The 15,618-nt window shown below is 31.3% G+C and overlaps 1 protein-coding gene across 3 annotated transcripts in view; it reads left to right on the forward strand.

Annotated features, from left to right (window-relative positions):
• LOC114332284 (sorting nexin-29) overlaps nt 1-15,618 on the forward strand; it is a 93,806-nt gene that overhangs the window by 42,224 nt on the left and 35,964 nt on the right. For all 3 annotated transcript variants that reach the window (XM_050656867.1, XM_050656871.1, XM_050656877.1), the window contains 2 exons: nt 8,815-8,934; nt 15,163-15,587. In XM_050656867.1, the coding sequence (XP_050512824.1) occupies nt 8,815-8,934; nt 15,163-15,587 (545 nt within the window). The remainder of the gene's footprint in view (nt 1-8,814; nt 8,935-15,162; nt 15,588-15,618) is intronic.

Consider the following 15,618-nt stretch of genomic DNA (forward strand, 5'->3'; position numbering starts at 1 on the left):
TTGTTTATATTTTCGTCATAATGTCTCTCTCCGTCATATCCATCTGTCTGGGTATTATTTACTTCTCTTCTATTTTCTCTTGGTCTGTCGGATCTGTTTCGGTTTTCTTGATATCCCTGTTCATTTTGTCTACCATTATTTCTGTTTTCTTGATTTGAGCGTGTGGTGTTTCTATTCTGGTATTCTCGATTTCTGTCCTCATTCCATTGCCTATTTCTTTGTTCATAATTTCCTCTTCCGTTGTCTCTATTTTCGTTTTCCCTTCTGGGATTAAAATCTCGTCTTGTATAGTCCCTCCTATTTTCATTTCTATCTCTGTACTCCTGTGTTTCTCGGGGCCTGTAATCTTCTCGCGACCTTCTTGATTTTCTTTCTCTTAAACGCAATTCTCTTATTTGTAGGAATTGGCATAAACTATCTATGTCTTTGTAGTTTTGCAATGTGATATGGTCTTCCAGCGTTTCTTCGAAATGTCTTGCAATCAGTTCGACTAATTGTTCCGATGAGTAATTATATTGTAAATGTTTTGCGTTATAGTAAATTTGTAATGCATATGTCCTTTCTGATATACCCATCCTATCATTGTATTTCCCATTTTGCAATTCCTTGTTAATTTCCAATTGTTGGACTTTTCCCCAGAAATAATTCAAAAATTTTTGTTCAAATTCTTGCCAACTGTCAAATTCTTCTTCTTTGCAATCGAACCATAGGCTTGCTTCATTTTTGAGATGGTTTCTGATAGTTTCTTTTGCTGTTTCGAAACTTCCGATGTGCTGTGTTTTCTTTTTCAAGCTATTTATGAACGGCACTGGGTGTAATATTCTTACATCCCCGCCAAACCTTATCTTCACGTCATCTGTGCTATGTATAACCATTTCTCTTCTTTCTCCGACATTTTGTTGAGTATTGATTTCCGCAATCTTTCTTTCCACTTCTTCTATGTCTGCTTGAATACCGTTTTGCAACTTGTTTTCCAAACTTTCCATTTCTTTTTTCTGGCAATTCGTTATCTCCTTTATTTTGATTTTGATTTCTTTAATCTCTAACTCCTGTTTCTCGCTCTTTTCTGCAATCTCTTCTATTTTTTTAACCATTTCCTTCTTAATACTCTCTATATTTCTGTTGTTTTCTTCTATGGCTTGTTTTGTTTCCTGTTGATTGTCATCCATTTTTTTTGATGTTTCTTCCTGATTTTTATCCATTGTCCTTTTTGCTTCATCCATTGCTAGTTTTGTTTCTCTTTGATTGTCATCCAGTTTTTGTGACTGGAGTTGCATCAGTTGTAATAGTTTATCTATTCCTGATAATTCTTGCTGTTCTGATGCCATGATTGTCGTGTCTAAAATATCTTCTTGGTCTGAATGTTCTTTTTGTTTTTTGTTGTCTTTGCTTTGGCTTCTTGTCACAGACATTTGTTTTCAAGAAGTACTGTCCCCGCCAAATATGAAATTTTACTAGTATGTTACCAAGACGACTTTTTCTCACCCAAATATTATAAATTGTCAATAAATATATCAAATGTAAATATCGTAAAAATAAATTATTAAATCAGTTATGTAAAATTTGTACCTAAAGAGATCTAAAATTTTATGTTATCAAATGTAAGTATCTCACTTTTTACCACAGGCATATAAATTTTCAAATACCGGCTTTACTCTTTCTATCCTTCAAATTTGCCACTAGAAATACTTTACAATGCTTTCCACGTTGGACGACAGTTGATGTGATCTTGATTATTGATATGAGATAATATTCTTATATGTCACTTAATTTAATCAATGTATTAATACTAATCTAATTAATTAACCAGATCACATATCAATATGTTTTCAATCTCAGGGCGAATTATAAATTAATTACTTACTTTCGTGGATTCTAAATATTTCTTAATGGTTCCTAATCGGGATAGAAAAGAAAAGAGTAAAAAAAATACACATATGGGTTACAATTATAATCAAAATATTTTTTATTTTATTTAAAAAGCAATCACTGCTTAATATTTGCTATTTCTTATTATTCTTAAACATAACATTTGCAAATGGGAATCTTATTTCCTTTTGGTTTTCAATTGAAAGTTTTTATTAACATTTAACTATTAGGAGTTATTAGCAACAACTCTATTTAAGTTTGATGAAGCTTTTCTGATATTATTGATTATGTTATTCAATTTTTATGTGGAATTTAATACGAAAAACCCATACATTCATGTCCAAACAAATGAGACTGACCTTTTCCTGGTGAACTGAAAATGTCCTCACACAAAACCCGTTCCTGCTATCCTTGGCTGCGATCAAACCTCGTCCTGGCTTCCAGTAATGTACTCCTTTGAAAAACTAGCTCGAATAGCTCTCGTTCCTGCTTCGGTCGTGATGCTGTGTTCTACCTTTTTCGAAACTGCTATCAGCTACCGGGACACTCTTGGCTCAAGGAGGTTCTTTTACTCTCGACCTGGCCTACTTCTCGTTCCACGATAGATACTCCACACTCACGGAACTACCGGCTTTCTCACTCTCCGTACACTACCGTCTACTACTCGACTTCACTTCTCGACAGCTCAAAACATTCTGCTCTCTATTTTTCATTCATTCCCCTACTTTCTAAATATCCCTTCCAGATTCACAAATCAACCTTCCACCACCAACTCTCATTCGCAGTATTCCTCAAAACCAATTTTTAAACTTTCTAAATATGCTTAATGGATTTCCAAAGAAAATATTTAATTCCCATTCTAAAATACTTTCTAACTATTTACAAATTTTAATGACCTATTCTCTCTTTCAAATGAGTCTTATTTAGCATAGGCTAATGATCGAAACCTTCCGCGAAAAACGATAATGAACTATCATCTATTTCACTGAGTTTTATTTAGCATAGGCTAATGATCGACCTTCCGAGAAGAACGATAATGGTACGCGTCATTCACTTTGTTTATCTAAGCACATTGTTCCGAGTTTCGTACGCTTATTCTAATCACTTCTTAAAATTAAATATAACAATTTGTTGTATACAGGTTGTTCTAAATTTATATGCCCGAGGTTGAGAAAATTAAAAATATTTTATATTAAAGTGAATTTTGTTTATAATTATCAAATTTTAATTTTTATATCAAATAGAAATATAACAATACATATTAGTTTTTTCGCTACTGTCAAGTTTAGCAAGAAAGCGCTGTTACCACATAAAAACATATATTTATTTACCACAGCAGCTTCCGGCTACATTGTTTTGCTTTGTCTTTAAGACTGTGAAACAGAGATAACTATCTATACTATAAATGTCAAACTCATGTTGTCCTATAGAAGGTTATGTAAGATTTTTGTTTATAGATCTGAAGATGGTTAAAATATAAATCCTATGAAACTGTCTACACAGTAAATTTTAAGTTCTCACACTAATTAATTACATTTAAGTTCTTGATTTGATTTTGATTCAAATTGTTCGATATTTGAATTGAATTGTATTAAAACAATAATATATCTGTATTTCGTCTTCAGAGAAAACAATATTTTGACATTATATTTAACTTCTAATACCGGGTGTCCACTTATATTTTCCCCCATTTTAACTGCCTATAACTTCTAAACGGTTGAAGATAGAAATGTGCGGTTTTCGCTGAAATGTTTTATTTTAGTAAAAGTTTTGTCTGAATTGATTGAATTTTTGATATCGCTTTCAAATACGAAAAAGAAATGGCGGATTTTTGAAAAAAACGTTGTTGATTTTTTTTAATGGAACACCCAGTATATTTTTTTGTAAATTGAAAGAAAGGTCATTTGCCTATCCAGCGATATAAATCGGTTTTTCAAAATCGCGTTTTTCAAAATCGGTTGTCAAATCACTGAATAATTGATTTTTAAAATCAGCCATTTGATAACCGATTTTAAAAAAATTTATATCGCTGGATAGGTAAATGACCATTTTTTCAAGTTACGAAAAAATATACTGGATGTTTTAATAAAAAAAGTCAACAACGTTTTTTTTTTCAAAATTCCGCCATTTTGTATTTAAAATCGATACAAAAAGTGGTAATTTACCTAAAAACTTGAAAAAACGTTCATTTACCTATCCAGCTATATAAAATTGTTTAAAATCGGTTGTCAAATGACTGAGCAATTCATTTTTAAAATGAGAGATGCAATGTGGAAATCCATGTTGCACCTCTCATTCTAAAAATTAATTACTCAGCGATTTGACAACCGATTTTAAAAATGATCTTTCTTTCAATTTACAAAAAAATATACTGGGTGTTCCATTAAAAGAAAGTCATCAACGTTTGTTTCAAAAATCCGCCATTTTTTTTGTATTTGAAAGCGATATAAAAAATTCAATCAATTTAGACAAAACTTTTACTAAAATAAAACATTTCAGCGAAAACCGCATATTTCTATCTTGAGCCGTTTAGAAGTTATATGCAGTTAAAATGGGGGAAAATATAAGTGGACACCCGGTATTATGACAGAAGTCAGTTACGATTTCCAATAGGCCATTCCAACATGCTGTAAAAATTAAATCAATATGGCGGCTAGGAGGCAAACATAAATGTTATTGTGTTAGTTCTTAACGTGTTTTAGATCATTTTAGTTGCGTTTGTTTGTAATTTTGTTTTGTACAAGGATTAATTTAACATTTTTACTGGAAGAATCGATAATATGCTTCATTTCTGTTGTGTTTTGAAGTGTGGAATGCGAAGTAATCGACATAAAGTTCAGTTTTGTCGGTTACCATCAGTGCTACATTTTAAGCACAAAACCAACTGAACTAAATAAGTTATGATCTGAGAGAGACAAAAAAAATGGTTAAATGGTATAAAATGTCCTATAAAAATGCTAAATAACAAACTACTGTACCTACTAGCAACATCTGTATTGTCTGCCAACAACTTTCGAAAATATTCACTCATGTTTATTTATTCACTGCTTAAAACTAAATAAAGTCGTTCTACAACTAAAAACTACACAAAATCAACAACAAAATATTCGCAAAATACAACTAAAAAACTATTAAAAGTAAAAAACCATGTAAAAAACTTAAGAAACACGACAACGCATACGCCCTTTAATTTCATTTAGTTTTATTTAATGCATTATCGTTTATTGATAAATATACCAGTATATTAATAATAATAATTAATTAATAATAAATATAGGTACCTTGTATATCTATCAGCGGTATTATTTATATTATTTTAAAGTGCGTATGCTGCACTTGTAGTGGACTAGTAAATGTCAGATTTGAGAGCTTCACCGCGAACACGCCCAACAAACGGCTGTGAAACACCAGTTTCTGAGATGGCACACCATACTAAAATTTTATCGGCAAATTTCACTTTTCCCTTAAAACTAACTTCGTCCGGTGCATCTTGTACATTGCGTGTATAAAATCCGTCGTTGCCCTTCATTTCGGAATTGGATAAAGTAAAATACTTTTCATCATCCATAATGAGAATTTTACCAGGAAAATGGATGCGTCTCAATGCACGGCAACATCTAGGAATTTTTTCTAACTGGGTTGGTGTGTACTTAGGAGCTTTTTTTCTTTTATATCGTTTTAAATTATTTCTAGAAGTTGTTCTCCTTACAGTCATTCGTGAAACATTATATCTTCGGCCAACATTTCGCAAAGACTTTCCTAATTGGTTCTCCATACTCTGAATTAATCTCTGTTCTCGAGCAGGAGTTAAAACTCTTGGTCTTCCACTTTTGGGCAAATTAAGGCATGGTATACCATTTTCGCACTCTTTAATTGTCTGGTAAATCGTTGACACAGAAATATTTTGAGCACTAAAAATTCTTACAATATTGCGTTTTGGTACATGTCCAACTAAACGATAAATACTTTGACGAATATTAAGTTTGTACGACATCTTAACGAACCGTATTTATCAAAACTGACATTGTTTATATTTTTTAAGTTGTTTACCAATTTTGGTTTCCAATGGCAACTTGATCCAACGCTTCCTACCAATAATAATTTTAAATCTAAAATTTTCCGAAAACTTTAGTGACATAAGTTACACTTATTAATTGCCTCCCAGCGTTGACATAAACGTCAAAGTCTTGGAATGTCCTATCTCATCAAATTTAATAATGACGTCATATAAACTGGTCACTAACTGTAGCCAATGAAAAGCTCACTGTAATAAACATGACATGTCAAAAAATCTGATTATTCCTTATATATTGTTTCAAATTTAGAACATGGCAACCAGGGGAAAATACGTGCAACCTTTATTGCTTGACTTTTCCTTTACCTAAAGTATCAAAAGATTGAGCTTTGGGGGAGCTCTTTATTAAAGTAGATAGCTTGTTAGATGGTCTTGAAAAGGTGTTGGGATGCTCAGTTTCGATTATTCGGCTGACTTCAGTGGGATGCAGCCCATGGGTACGGTTGGGTGGAAAAAAATATGGAAATAATTTCAACGCGTTCTGCGATAGAATAAACCAATTCTTCTTCTTTCTCGAAACTCCATTATGCCCCTCAGGGGCGTCGGAGGTTTTATTCATCCTCTATCCATATCTTCCATTTCTTGCGGTCCTTTGCTAACTCTTTCATTTGTTGAAGTGTTTTTCCTTTATCCTGTCCAATTTCTATTATCTGATCGATCCATCTCTTCCTTGGCCTCCCTTTCCTTCTTTTACCATATCTTTTTGATTCCATCACCTGCTTTGGTAGTCTTCCTTGGTCCATTCTGTTAATGTGTCCATACCATTTTAATTTTCTTTTTTGAATCTTGGTTATTATCGATTCCTGTTTCAGTATTTGTCTAATATCTTCATTTCTTATTCTGTCCAATTTCGTTTTTGCTGCTATTTTTCTCAGCTGTTTCATCTCCGCTGCGTTTATTGTACTGTCTTTTTTTGCATTGTTTACCCATGTCTCATTTGCACATATTAAAGTTGGTACAGATATTGCATTGTATACCTTCAGTTTTATTTCTTTATCTATTTCTTCATTTCCAAATATTGTTTTATTTAGTGCATAGTAGATCTTATTTGCTTTTCTCGCCCTGTATGAGATTTCCTGATCTAGCTTTCCATCCTCTGATATTATTACTCCCAGGTATTCAAACGTCGAGACTGTTTCTATTATTTCGTTTTTGCACCTAAATATCGTTTGGTTTATTTCTTCCCTTTTCTTTTGGGCTACTATCATGGTCTTCGTTTTCTTTACATTTACCTCCATTTTCAAATTTTCTATTTCTTTCACCCAGATATCGATTAATTTTTGCATTTTCTCTTTATTGTCTGCTATTATTACTAGGTCATCTGCATATAGTAATCCCTCTATTCTCACTGGTACTAAATTCCTGTACCCTATTGTTGACTGTAATTGCCTTGACCTTCTTTTAGCGCTCTTCATTACTCTATCCATTACTAATATAAACAAAATTGGGCTGAGACTGTCCCCTTGTTTTATTTATCTCAGGTTTATTATTGGCGATATGTTTCCGTTTATTTGTACTTTAGTAAGTACGTTTCTATATGTATTTTTACCACGCTTACTATCGTTTGCAGAATTTGCAGGTCTTCAAAAGCAACTTTAATATCTATAAACGTAATATATAAGTCTTCTCCTATTTCGTTTTTCCTTTCAATTATATTTCTCAGTATGTATATATATTATCTGTTGTTCCTCTTTCCTTCCTAAAAGCAGCTTGTTCTTCTTCTAGTTTTTCTTCCAGTTCTTTTCTGAGCTTCCTTTCTATTATCCCGGTGTAGACTTTATATGCCACTGATGATAAGCATATAGCCCTATAGTTATCACATTCCGCTTCTAATAAACCAATTCGTACGAACAAATGATGTGACAATAGTGTATTGTACAACAAGAGAGAAAAAAGACATATTTCTCACGAGCGCAGAAGTTTGTTGGCACGAGCCGAGGTATGAGGCGAGTGCCGCAAATCAAGTGAGGGAGAAATATGTCGTTTACTCTCGTGTTGTACACTGTAATTTTTCTATGGATGCGTTTTTGTCAAGAGTTCAAACATCAAAATTAAATAATTTAGGTGCTTTTATATAGATTATATGCCAAAATTGAAATAAAATACATATTATACACATATGTAGGTATTTCATATTCTTAATATTTATATACTTTTATTTATTTAAAATTATAGTTACCAGTTATATTTGAACAGTTTTGAAAGGTAATTCCTGGTAAGTTTTGATTTGACACATTTTATTTGACAAAAATATTTGTGTTTGTATTGTGCATGTTACCATGGAAACCGCGATTGTACTTATGGAACCCGTGAGAAAAAATATTTCTCACTGCAATGGCCGACTTTTCACACAGCCTGAGAAATTGTTCGTTTTGAATGTATGTAAGTAGTGAGAGAAGTTGCACATTGTATAGCATCCATAGAAAAACTTATTTTTCTCCCATTTTTTATATATTTTATTACATATAATTTTAACACGTTGACTGTCATAATGTTAAAAAAATGGGTCCCTATTCTAACGAGATATCTACGGTGTGTCATGCGGCTGTTATTGAAAATAACATGAGACACAAGATTTGTGTCCCACTGCAGCCAACGTGTTAAGAAAAGTTTTAACTGTATGACTCATGAGTGCAATAGTCTGCCATTCGTTGCAAATTTTAACCTGATATTGATAATTGACCAATAATTACTACTACTATCTCTAAATATTGTTAATTTAATAATCGAGTAGTTTGTACTGTATAAATGAACTTCTTAACTAATTATACTTTAACAGATAATCAAGATTATTATTTTTTTGTACATTAAGAATAAGGTGAGCAAATAAATTGGCTAGCATAGTTAGTAATTATTTTTATTGCTTTCAGGTTTGAATTCTATATTATTTGCTATAAGTATTGATAAACCTGAGTTCAATAGTGGCGTAACGTTAAGGAAAGAAGTTTATCGGTGTAAAGCTGAGCCAATCATAGAAGCTCCCATACCAGGTAAGCAATTTGTTTGTTAACTTTACGGAATAGAAGCAACAAACATTAGTTGTTACTTTGTAGAAAATAGCTAAGAGGTTATAATAACAACGCATCCAAATATTCTCTATGGATTTAAATCCGGACTGCAAGTTGGCCGTGTCGTTCGACTTCTAGATGATTTTTACAATTGAACAAAAATTATATATTCCTAATTATGTTTTCTTAATAATCTACCAGAACAAGACAATAAAAGTAAAAGTAGAAGAGGAACTAGCTGACCTAATTGAAGCTGGCAATGTGATAAGATAATGCGATTCCCTGAGTAATCTATTATTATTTAGAATAGAATAGAAATATGCTTTATTCTTTATTGTCACTGAAAATTTTTACAATTTTATGGACAAAGCCTACATACAGTCAAAAGAAAAATAATATCAATAACAAATACAATTTACTAAAATTAGATAAATCGTCAATGTACAGTATATACGATATAAAAGCAAAGACAAAAACAATTTATTGCAAAATTTATATAAATTGCAAATTGAACATACAACAAACAAAATGCAACATTAGGAACTAACAAGTTTAAGCCACTGCGTATGAAACCCAAATTTTCTTAGTTATTCATTATGAAATTCTTCTATTGAATAATATGGTCTTTTAGATAGATTGGTTTTTGTCATTTTACGGAACTTTGGGAACGATGTTGCAGATTTAAGTTGTAAAGGGTGATGGTTGTATATATTTAACCTGATCATGGATGAAATAATAAAAAAGTAAGAACTAAAAAGGATATCAAATGGGGAAAACAACTTAATCTGCTATGCAGACGACACAATACTAATCTCTCAAAGTGAAGATGATTTACAACGTATGCTGCACCAATTTAATATAACCACCAGAAAATTTCATATGTTAATCTCACCACAATAGACAAAATGCATGGTTATAACAGCAAATCTGCTAAGATGTAAGTTATAGCTGGAGTAAATTAAATAATTTAAGAAGTGATAGGAGGAGTTTAAATATCTAGGCATCACACTATCTAGTTACGGAAAGCTCGAAACAGTAGTGGAAGGTCAAGTGAATAGGGCAAACAGAGCCGCAGGTTGCTTGAATGAAACAATATTAGCCTAATAAAATAAAAAAAAGTCAATATGTAAATTCGTACAGGTTAAAACAAATTTTATATCAAAGTTTAGGTGGGTACAAAAGATATTTTCAAGAAAGTATCCAATTCATACAAGGGGATCATTGTTTAAATAATTAAAAAGGGGTCATTTTTGCAAAAAAATTACTTTTTTAACTGCTGAGGTCATTCAATTACTAATGAAGGTCTATAGGATTTTTTTCTGCAAAGTTGAAGGGTAAATTTTTCACATAAGACTTACTAAATTAAATTTGACCCCCTATTTATTTAAATAATTATACATAAAACTTTAAAAACAAATTTGCAAAAAATTATTTTTAGCGTTTTAAATAAGCAATATAAAATATCTTATTTTACAGACTAAGTTGCGCTATGTTACCAGTATTAAGGAAAAAAAAATTGGTCGAAAAATATTTAATATTTTTTGAGATATTGAATTTGTTTATTAAATGTTACTATATTTTCAATTGCAAAAACGCGGTTGTTGCCAAAGAAATATTCACCTGCTTAAGATCTCATTATTTTTATTTTTATGTATATTTTCGATAAATGTATTGATAAATTCAAATTTCAGTTAAACTCCCCACTAAAATGGCATTTGAAAATTATTCAAAGTTTATAATTTGTTTTTTTAATAACGTCGCGGGGATTAAGTATTTTGAAATGCCGTTTCCATAATTGGGTTCCTGGGAATTTTTTACTAATTAACAAAATTTTTTGGTCATTTTTCTTCTTCTTTTTTTTCTTTGAGTAATATTACTACGGGCCCTTTTAGGGTTAAATTTTATTAAGAATGTCGAATCTCTGAGTTGTAGATTCTAGACCTAAAAATATTAAGATTTAACTAAAATCTCTTAAATAAAATGTGGCTACTTACTGAGTTACAGGGTGTTTTATTTAAAAATTTAAAAATTATTGTTACCAAATACTTTAAAACTATTTGACGTATCCTTATCATACTTGGCAGAAAGTGTGGCTATTATACACCCTATTAAATTGTGATTAATAAACGTTTCTAGCTAGTGCCAGAGGCGTACGACAGGGGATAGAGAATGATTGACCCTTCCCAAATTCTACGCCACTGAGTGAATTACTATTGTAGCGAAATTTTTCGATTCTCCAATACTTTGTATGTAAATAACTTTAATGGTATCGATAAAGTCATCAGTTTGAGAGATATTGGAAATTTAAAATGAATGAATGAATGAATCAAAATAACTATGCCGTTTTATTTTTAACGACCAATATCTCGAAAACTAATGACTTAATCGTTACCAGTAAAGAGTATATTATTTACATAGAAAGTATTGGAGAATCGAACAATTTCGCTAAAATAGTAATTCCCTCAGTGGCGTAGAATTTGGGAAGGGTCAACCATTAACTGGCCCCTGTCGTACGCCTCTGGTGGTAGCTAGAAACTTTTATTTATCACAATTTAGTAGACTGTATAGTACCCACACTTTCTGCCAAGTATGATAAGGATATGTTAAATAGTTTGAAAGTACTTGGTAAAAATAATTTTTAAATTTGTAAATAAAACACCCTGTAACTCAGTAAGTAGCCACATTTTATTTAAGTGATTTTAGACCAATCTTAATATTTTTAGGTCTAGAATCTACAACTTAGAGATTCGACATTCTTAATGAAACTTAACCCAAAAAGGGCCCGTAGTAATATAATGCCAAGAAAAAAAAAGAAGAGGAAAAAAAGACAAAAAAATTTGTTAATTAGTGAAAAATTCCCAGGAACCCAATTATCGAAACGGCATTTCAAAATATTTAATCCCCGCGACGTTATTAAAAAAATAATTTATAAACAAATTTGAATTATTTTCAAATGCCATTTTAGGGGGAAGTTTAATTGAAATTTGAATTTATCAATACATTTGTCGAAAATATACATAAAAATAAAAATAATAAGATTTAAGACAGGTAATTATTTCTTTGGTAACAACCGCGTTTTTTCAATTAAAAATAGAGTAACATTTAATAAACAAATTCAATATCTCAAAAAATATTAAATATTTTTGGACCAATTTTTTTTCAATAATACTGATAACATAGCGCAACTTATCCTGTAAAATAAGATATTTTATAGTGCTTATTTAAAAAGCTAAAAATAATTTTTTGCAAATTTGTTTTTAAAGTTTTATGTATAATTATTTAATAAATAGGGGGTCAAATTTAATTTAGTAAGTCTTATGTGAAAGATTTACCCTTCATCTTTACAGAAAACAAGCCTATAGACCTTCATTAATAATTGAATGACCTCAGCAGTTAAAAAAGTAATTTTTTTGCAAAAATGACCCCTTTTTAATTATTTAAACAATGATCCCCTTGTATGATTTGGATACTTTTTTGAAAATATCTTTTGTACCCACCTAAACTTTGATATAAAATTTGTTTCAACCTGTACGAATTTACATTTTGATTTACATGTAGTGTAATTTTATTTTACTAGACTATATGGAGAAATAAAAATATCGGGAAAGAACAAATAGATTGCTAAAAATATCAGAGATGAAAACTCTTCAAAAATACACTGCGCGTCAGAGAAAACGGTCACCCCAAAAAATGGATCATTTTTTATGTCTCGTATCTCCCAAACCTGTTGTCCGATTTAAGTAATTTTTTTAATATGTTATAGCCTTTTTCTTTAACAATATCTCTGTAATAATATTGTTGCTAAATAGGTAAATTTTCATTGTGTACCGGGTGTACGACTCAAACTGTGTTTTTTTCTCAAAGTTCACCCTGTGAAATATTCTAGCATTTATAAAATACTTAAATTAGAACCCAACTATAGCCTCAGGTTTTCTTAACATTCTGTTTGTTGATTCATTCGCTTATGCTGGATAATACAAAAGTTAGGTACTTTAACAACTAGCCATGTTCTTCATCAGTACAGGGTGTTTCTAAATAAGTGAGACAAACTTTTAGGGGTAATTCTGCATTAAAAAAGAATGACAGTTTTCTTGGTAATCGTATGTCCGCAAGTACTTCGTTTTCGAGAATTTTATATTCATAATTGGCGTGCATACGGGTAATATGATCGGTCATATTACCCGTATGCGCGCCAATGGTGAATATAAAATTCTTAGTTTCATGTCAAAAAAGGCACAATAATTATCTCTTTAAACCTACCAAGTTTCATTTGCACATCTCAACCGGTTTTAGGGCAATAAATAAATTGTCAGTTTGTAAGAAAAAATTTAACATCCCGTATCTCGGAAACGAAGCATTTGCGGACATACGTTTATAAAGGAAACGTTCATTATTTTTTCATGCAAAATTACCCCTTAAAGTTTGTCGCACTTATTTAGAAACACCCTGTAATAATGAAGAACATCGCTAGTTGTTAAAGTACCCAATTATTGTATTATCCAACCAAAGCGAATGAATAAAAAAACAGAATGTTAAGAAAAGATGAGGCTATAGTTGGGTTTTAATTTTAGTAATTTATAAATGCTAGAATATTCCACAGGTTGTTGCGAAATTTGAGAAAAAAACACAGTTTGATTCGTACACTCGGTATACAATGAAAATTTACCTGTTTAGCAACAATATTATTACAGCGATATTGTTAAAGAATAAGGCTATTTTCCTTTTCATGATCATTTTTCAGTGCGTAACAAATATTATCAAAAAGGGTAAGTCCGTGATAATACACATTTATGACATTTATTCTAACATGACATTTTAGTTAAATCTGACAGTTGTCACATTTTATTTTCAATTTGGAATAAAAACAAATCAAATGTGTTTCTTGCATTTATAAAATGGTATTTTCTTTGATTTGTATAGTCTTATAAATTATACAGATTATATTTATAATATTATTATCTAATTAAAAAAAAATTATTTTTTATTATGGCGCTATCTATCGACAACTAGAATAATCACCGAACTAGAAATAATTACCGAAGTAATCACCGACGTGCCTTTTTTTCTGTCATATACAATTTAATACGTTAGAAAGAAATCGAAAAACTGTGACGCACTGAAAGATGATCACGAGAAAAAGAATATAACAAATAAGCTATATTAAAAAAATTACTTAAATCGGACAGCAGGTTTGGGAGATACGAGACATCAAAAATTACCCATTTTTGGGGTGCCCGTTTTTCTGACGCGCAGTGTAGATGGTAAGGCACTATGGGGCAGAACTAGATGTACAGATATACGACAGAGATGGAAGGTGAAGAACATCAAGTACTTGGTATGAAATAGAGGAGTATAATGGAACGATCATAAATATAAGCCGAATGACAAAAAATAGAGTAGAGGGACGGTTCCCCAATAGGAAGACGATCAGTGAGAAAACCACGAAAACGATGGAATGGAATAGCAACTTCTTCTAGGCACATTAAAAAACAAAGTCATGTCTACACAAAAAGAAGGAAAATAATAATTCGAAAAGTTTAAGGTTTAAAGTTTTTTAAAAATTATAAAACTAATTTTAAAAAAAATTATAAAACTATAAAATTAAAAAGGATTAAAAGTTTAAAAAAAAACGAGGAAGACGAAGAGCCTCAGATACAAAGTTTACTAAAATAAAAGGATTAAAATAATTGAAATAAAATAATAAACAATATTTTAAATCTAAGACTTTTCGTCAAATGAAATTGCTTTCTGGTTGCATCCTGAATATTCGGCTTTAGCAATTTATAAGCACGGAGACGACAAATATAGAAGAAAGCAGAAAGGACAACGGTCACGTATCTACTCTCTTTTCGTCTAGGAAAAGAGCCGAAAGACAGTTTCGAGTACTCAAAAATCTGAGTAAAGATGAACAAGGGGGAAAGGCAGTTTTTGTTTTTATTTGACCCAGAGTTGGACCACCATCTCCAGATAGCTATTTCTGCCTCTCAGGCGTCATCGGTTGATTCAGAGTTGTGACTGCATATCTCTACCGATGACGCCTGAGAGACAGAAATAGCTTTCTGGAGATGGTGGTCCAACTCTGGGTCAAATAAAAACAAAAACTGCCTTTCCCCCTTAAAAGTTTTTGTTTTATATTCCTTTTTTTATCATATTATATTTTCTAATTTTGGCTTTCCCTTTGGACTATAGACTATAGCTAATATGTTGCAGATAACAGAGTAAAAGAAAAGCCGAAACGGAAGCGTAAAGTCGCTCGCCAGTTCATTTCATTCGAAGACGATGATAGTTATCTATCGACCAGCATTCCTTCAAGTTCCAGCAGCACTACTTCAGACTCCACATCTTTAGGGGATAGTGGATGTCTCAAAACTAAACCTAAACACTGCCTTAACCAAATAGTAGAGGAAAAGTTCAATAAGTCTCCGAATAAAATGGAAGGTACCAAAGAAGAGCAGAAACCGAAAATGGTTAGGAAGTTGTCCATTGAAAATAGTGGTGCTAGAGATAAATATTCGACAGCTGTACCTGGCAGTTTGACTCCAGTGACTCAGGAAGAAATTGGTGAATTGACGCCCGTTTCAGTTGAAGTTAATAAAAATTTCGAATCTCCCGATAACTCTGATGAGATATTAGAGGTAAGCAGTACTATTTTAGTTTCTGAATTAT

Source organism: Diabrotica virgifera, chromosome 1, assembly GCF_917563875.1.
Source record: "Diabrotica virgifera virgifera chromosome 1, PGI_DIABVI_V3a".
In the NCBI taxonomy this organism is placed as follows: domain Eukaryota; kingdom Metazoa; phylum Arthropoda; class Insecta; order Coleoptera; family Chrysomelidae; genus Diabrotica; species Diabrotica virgifera.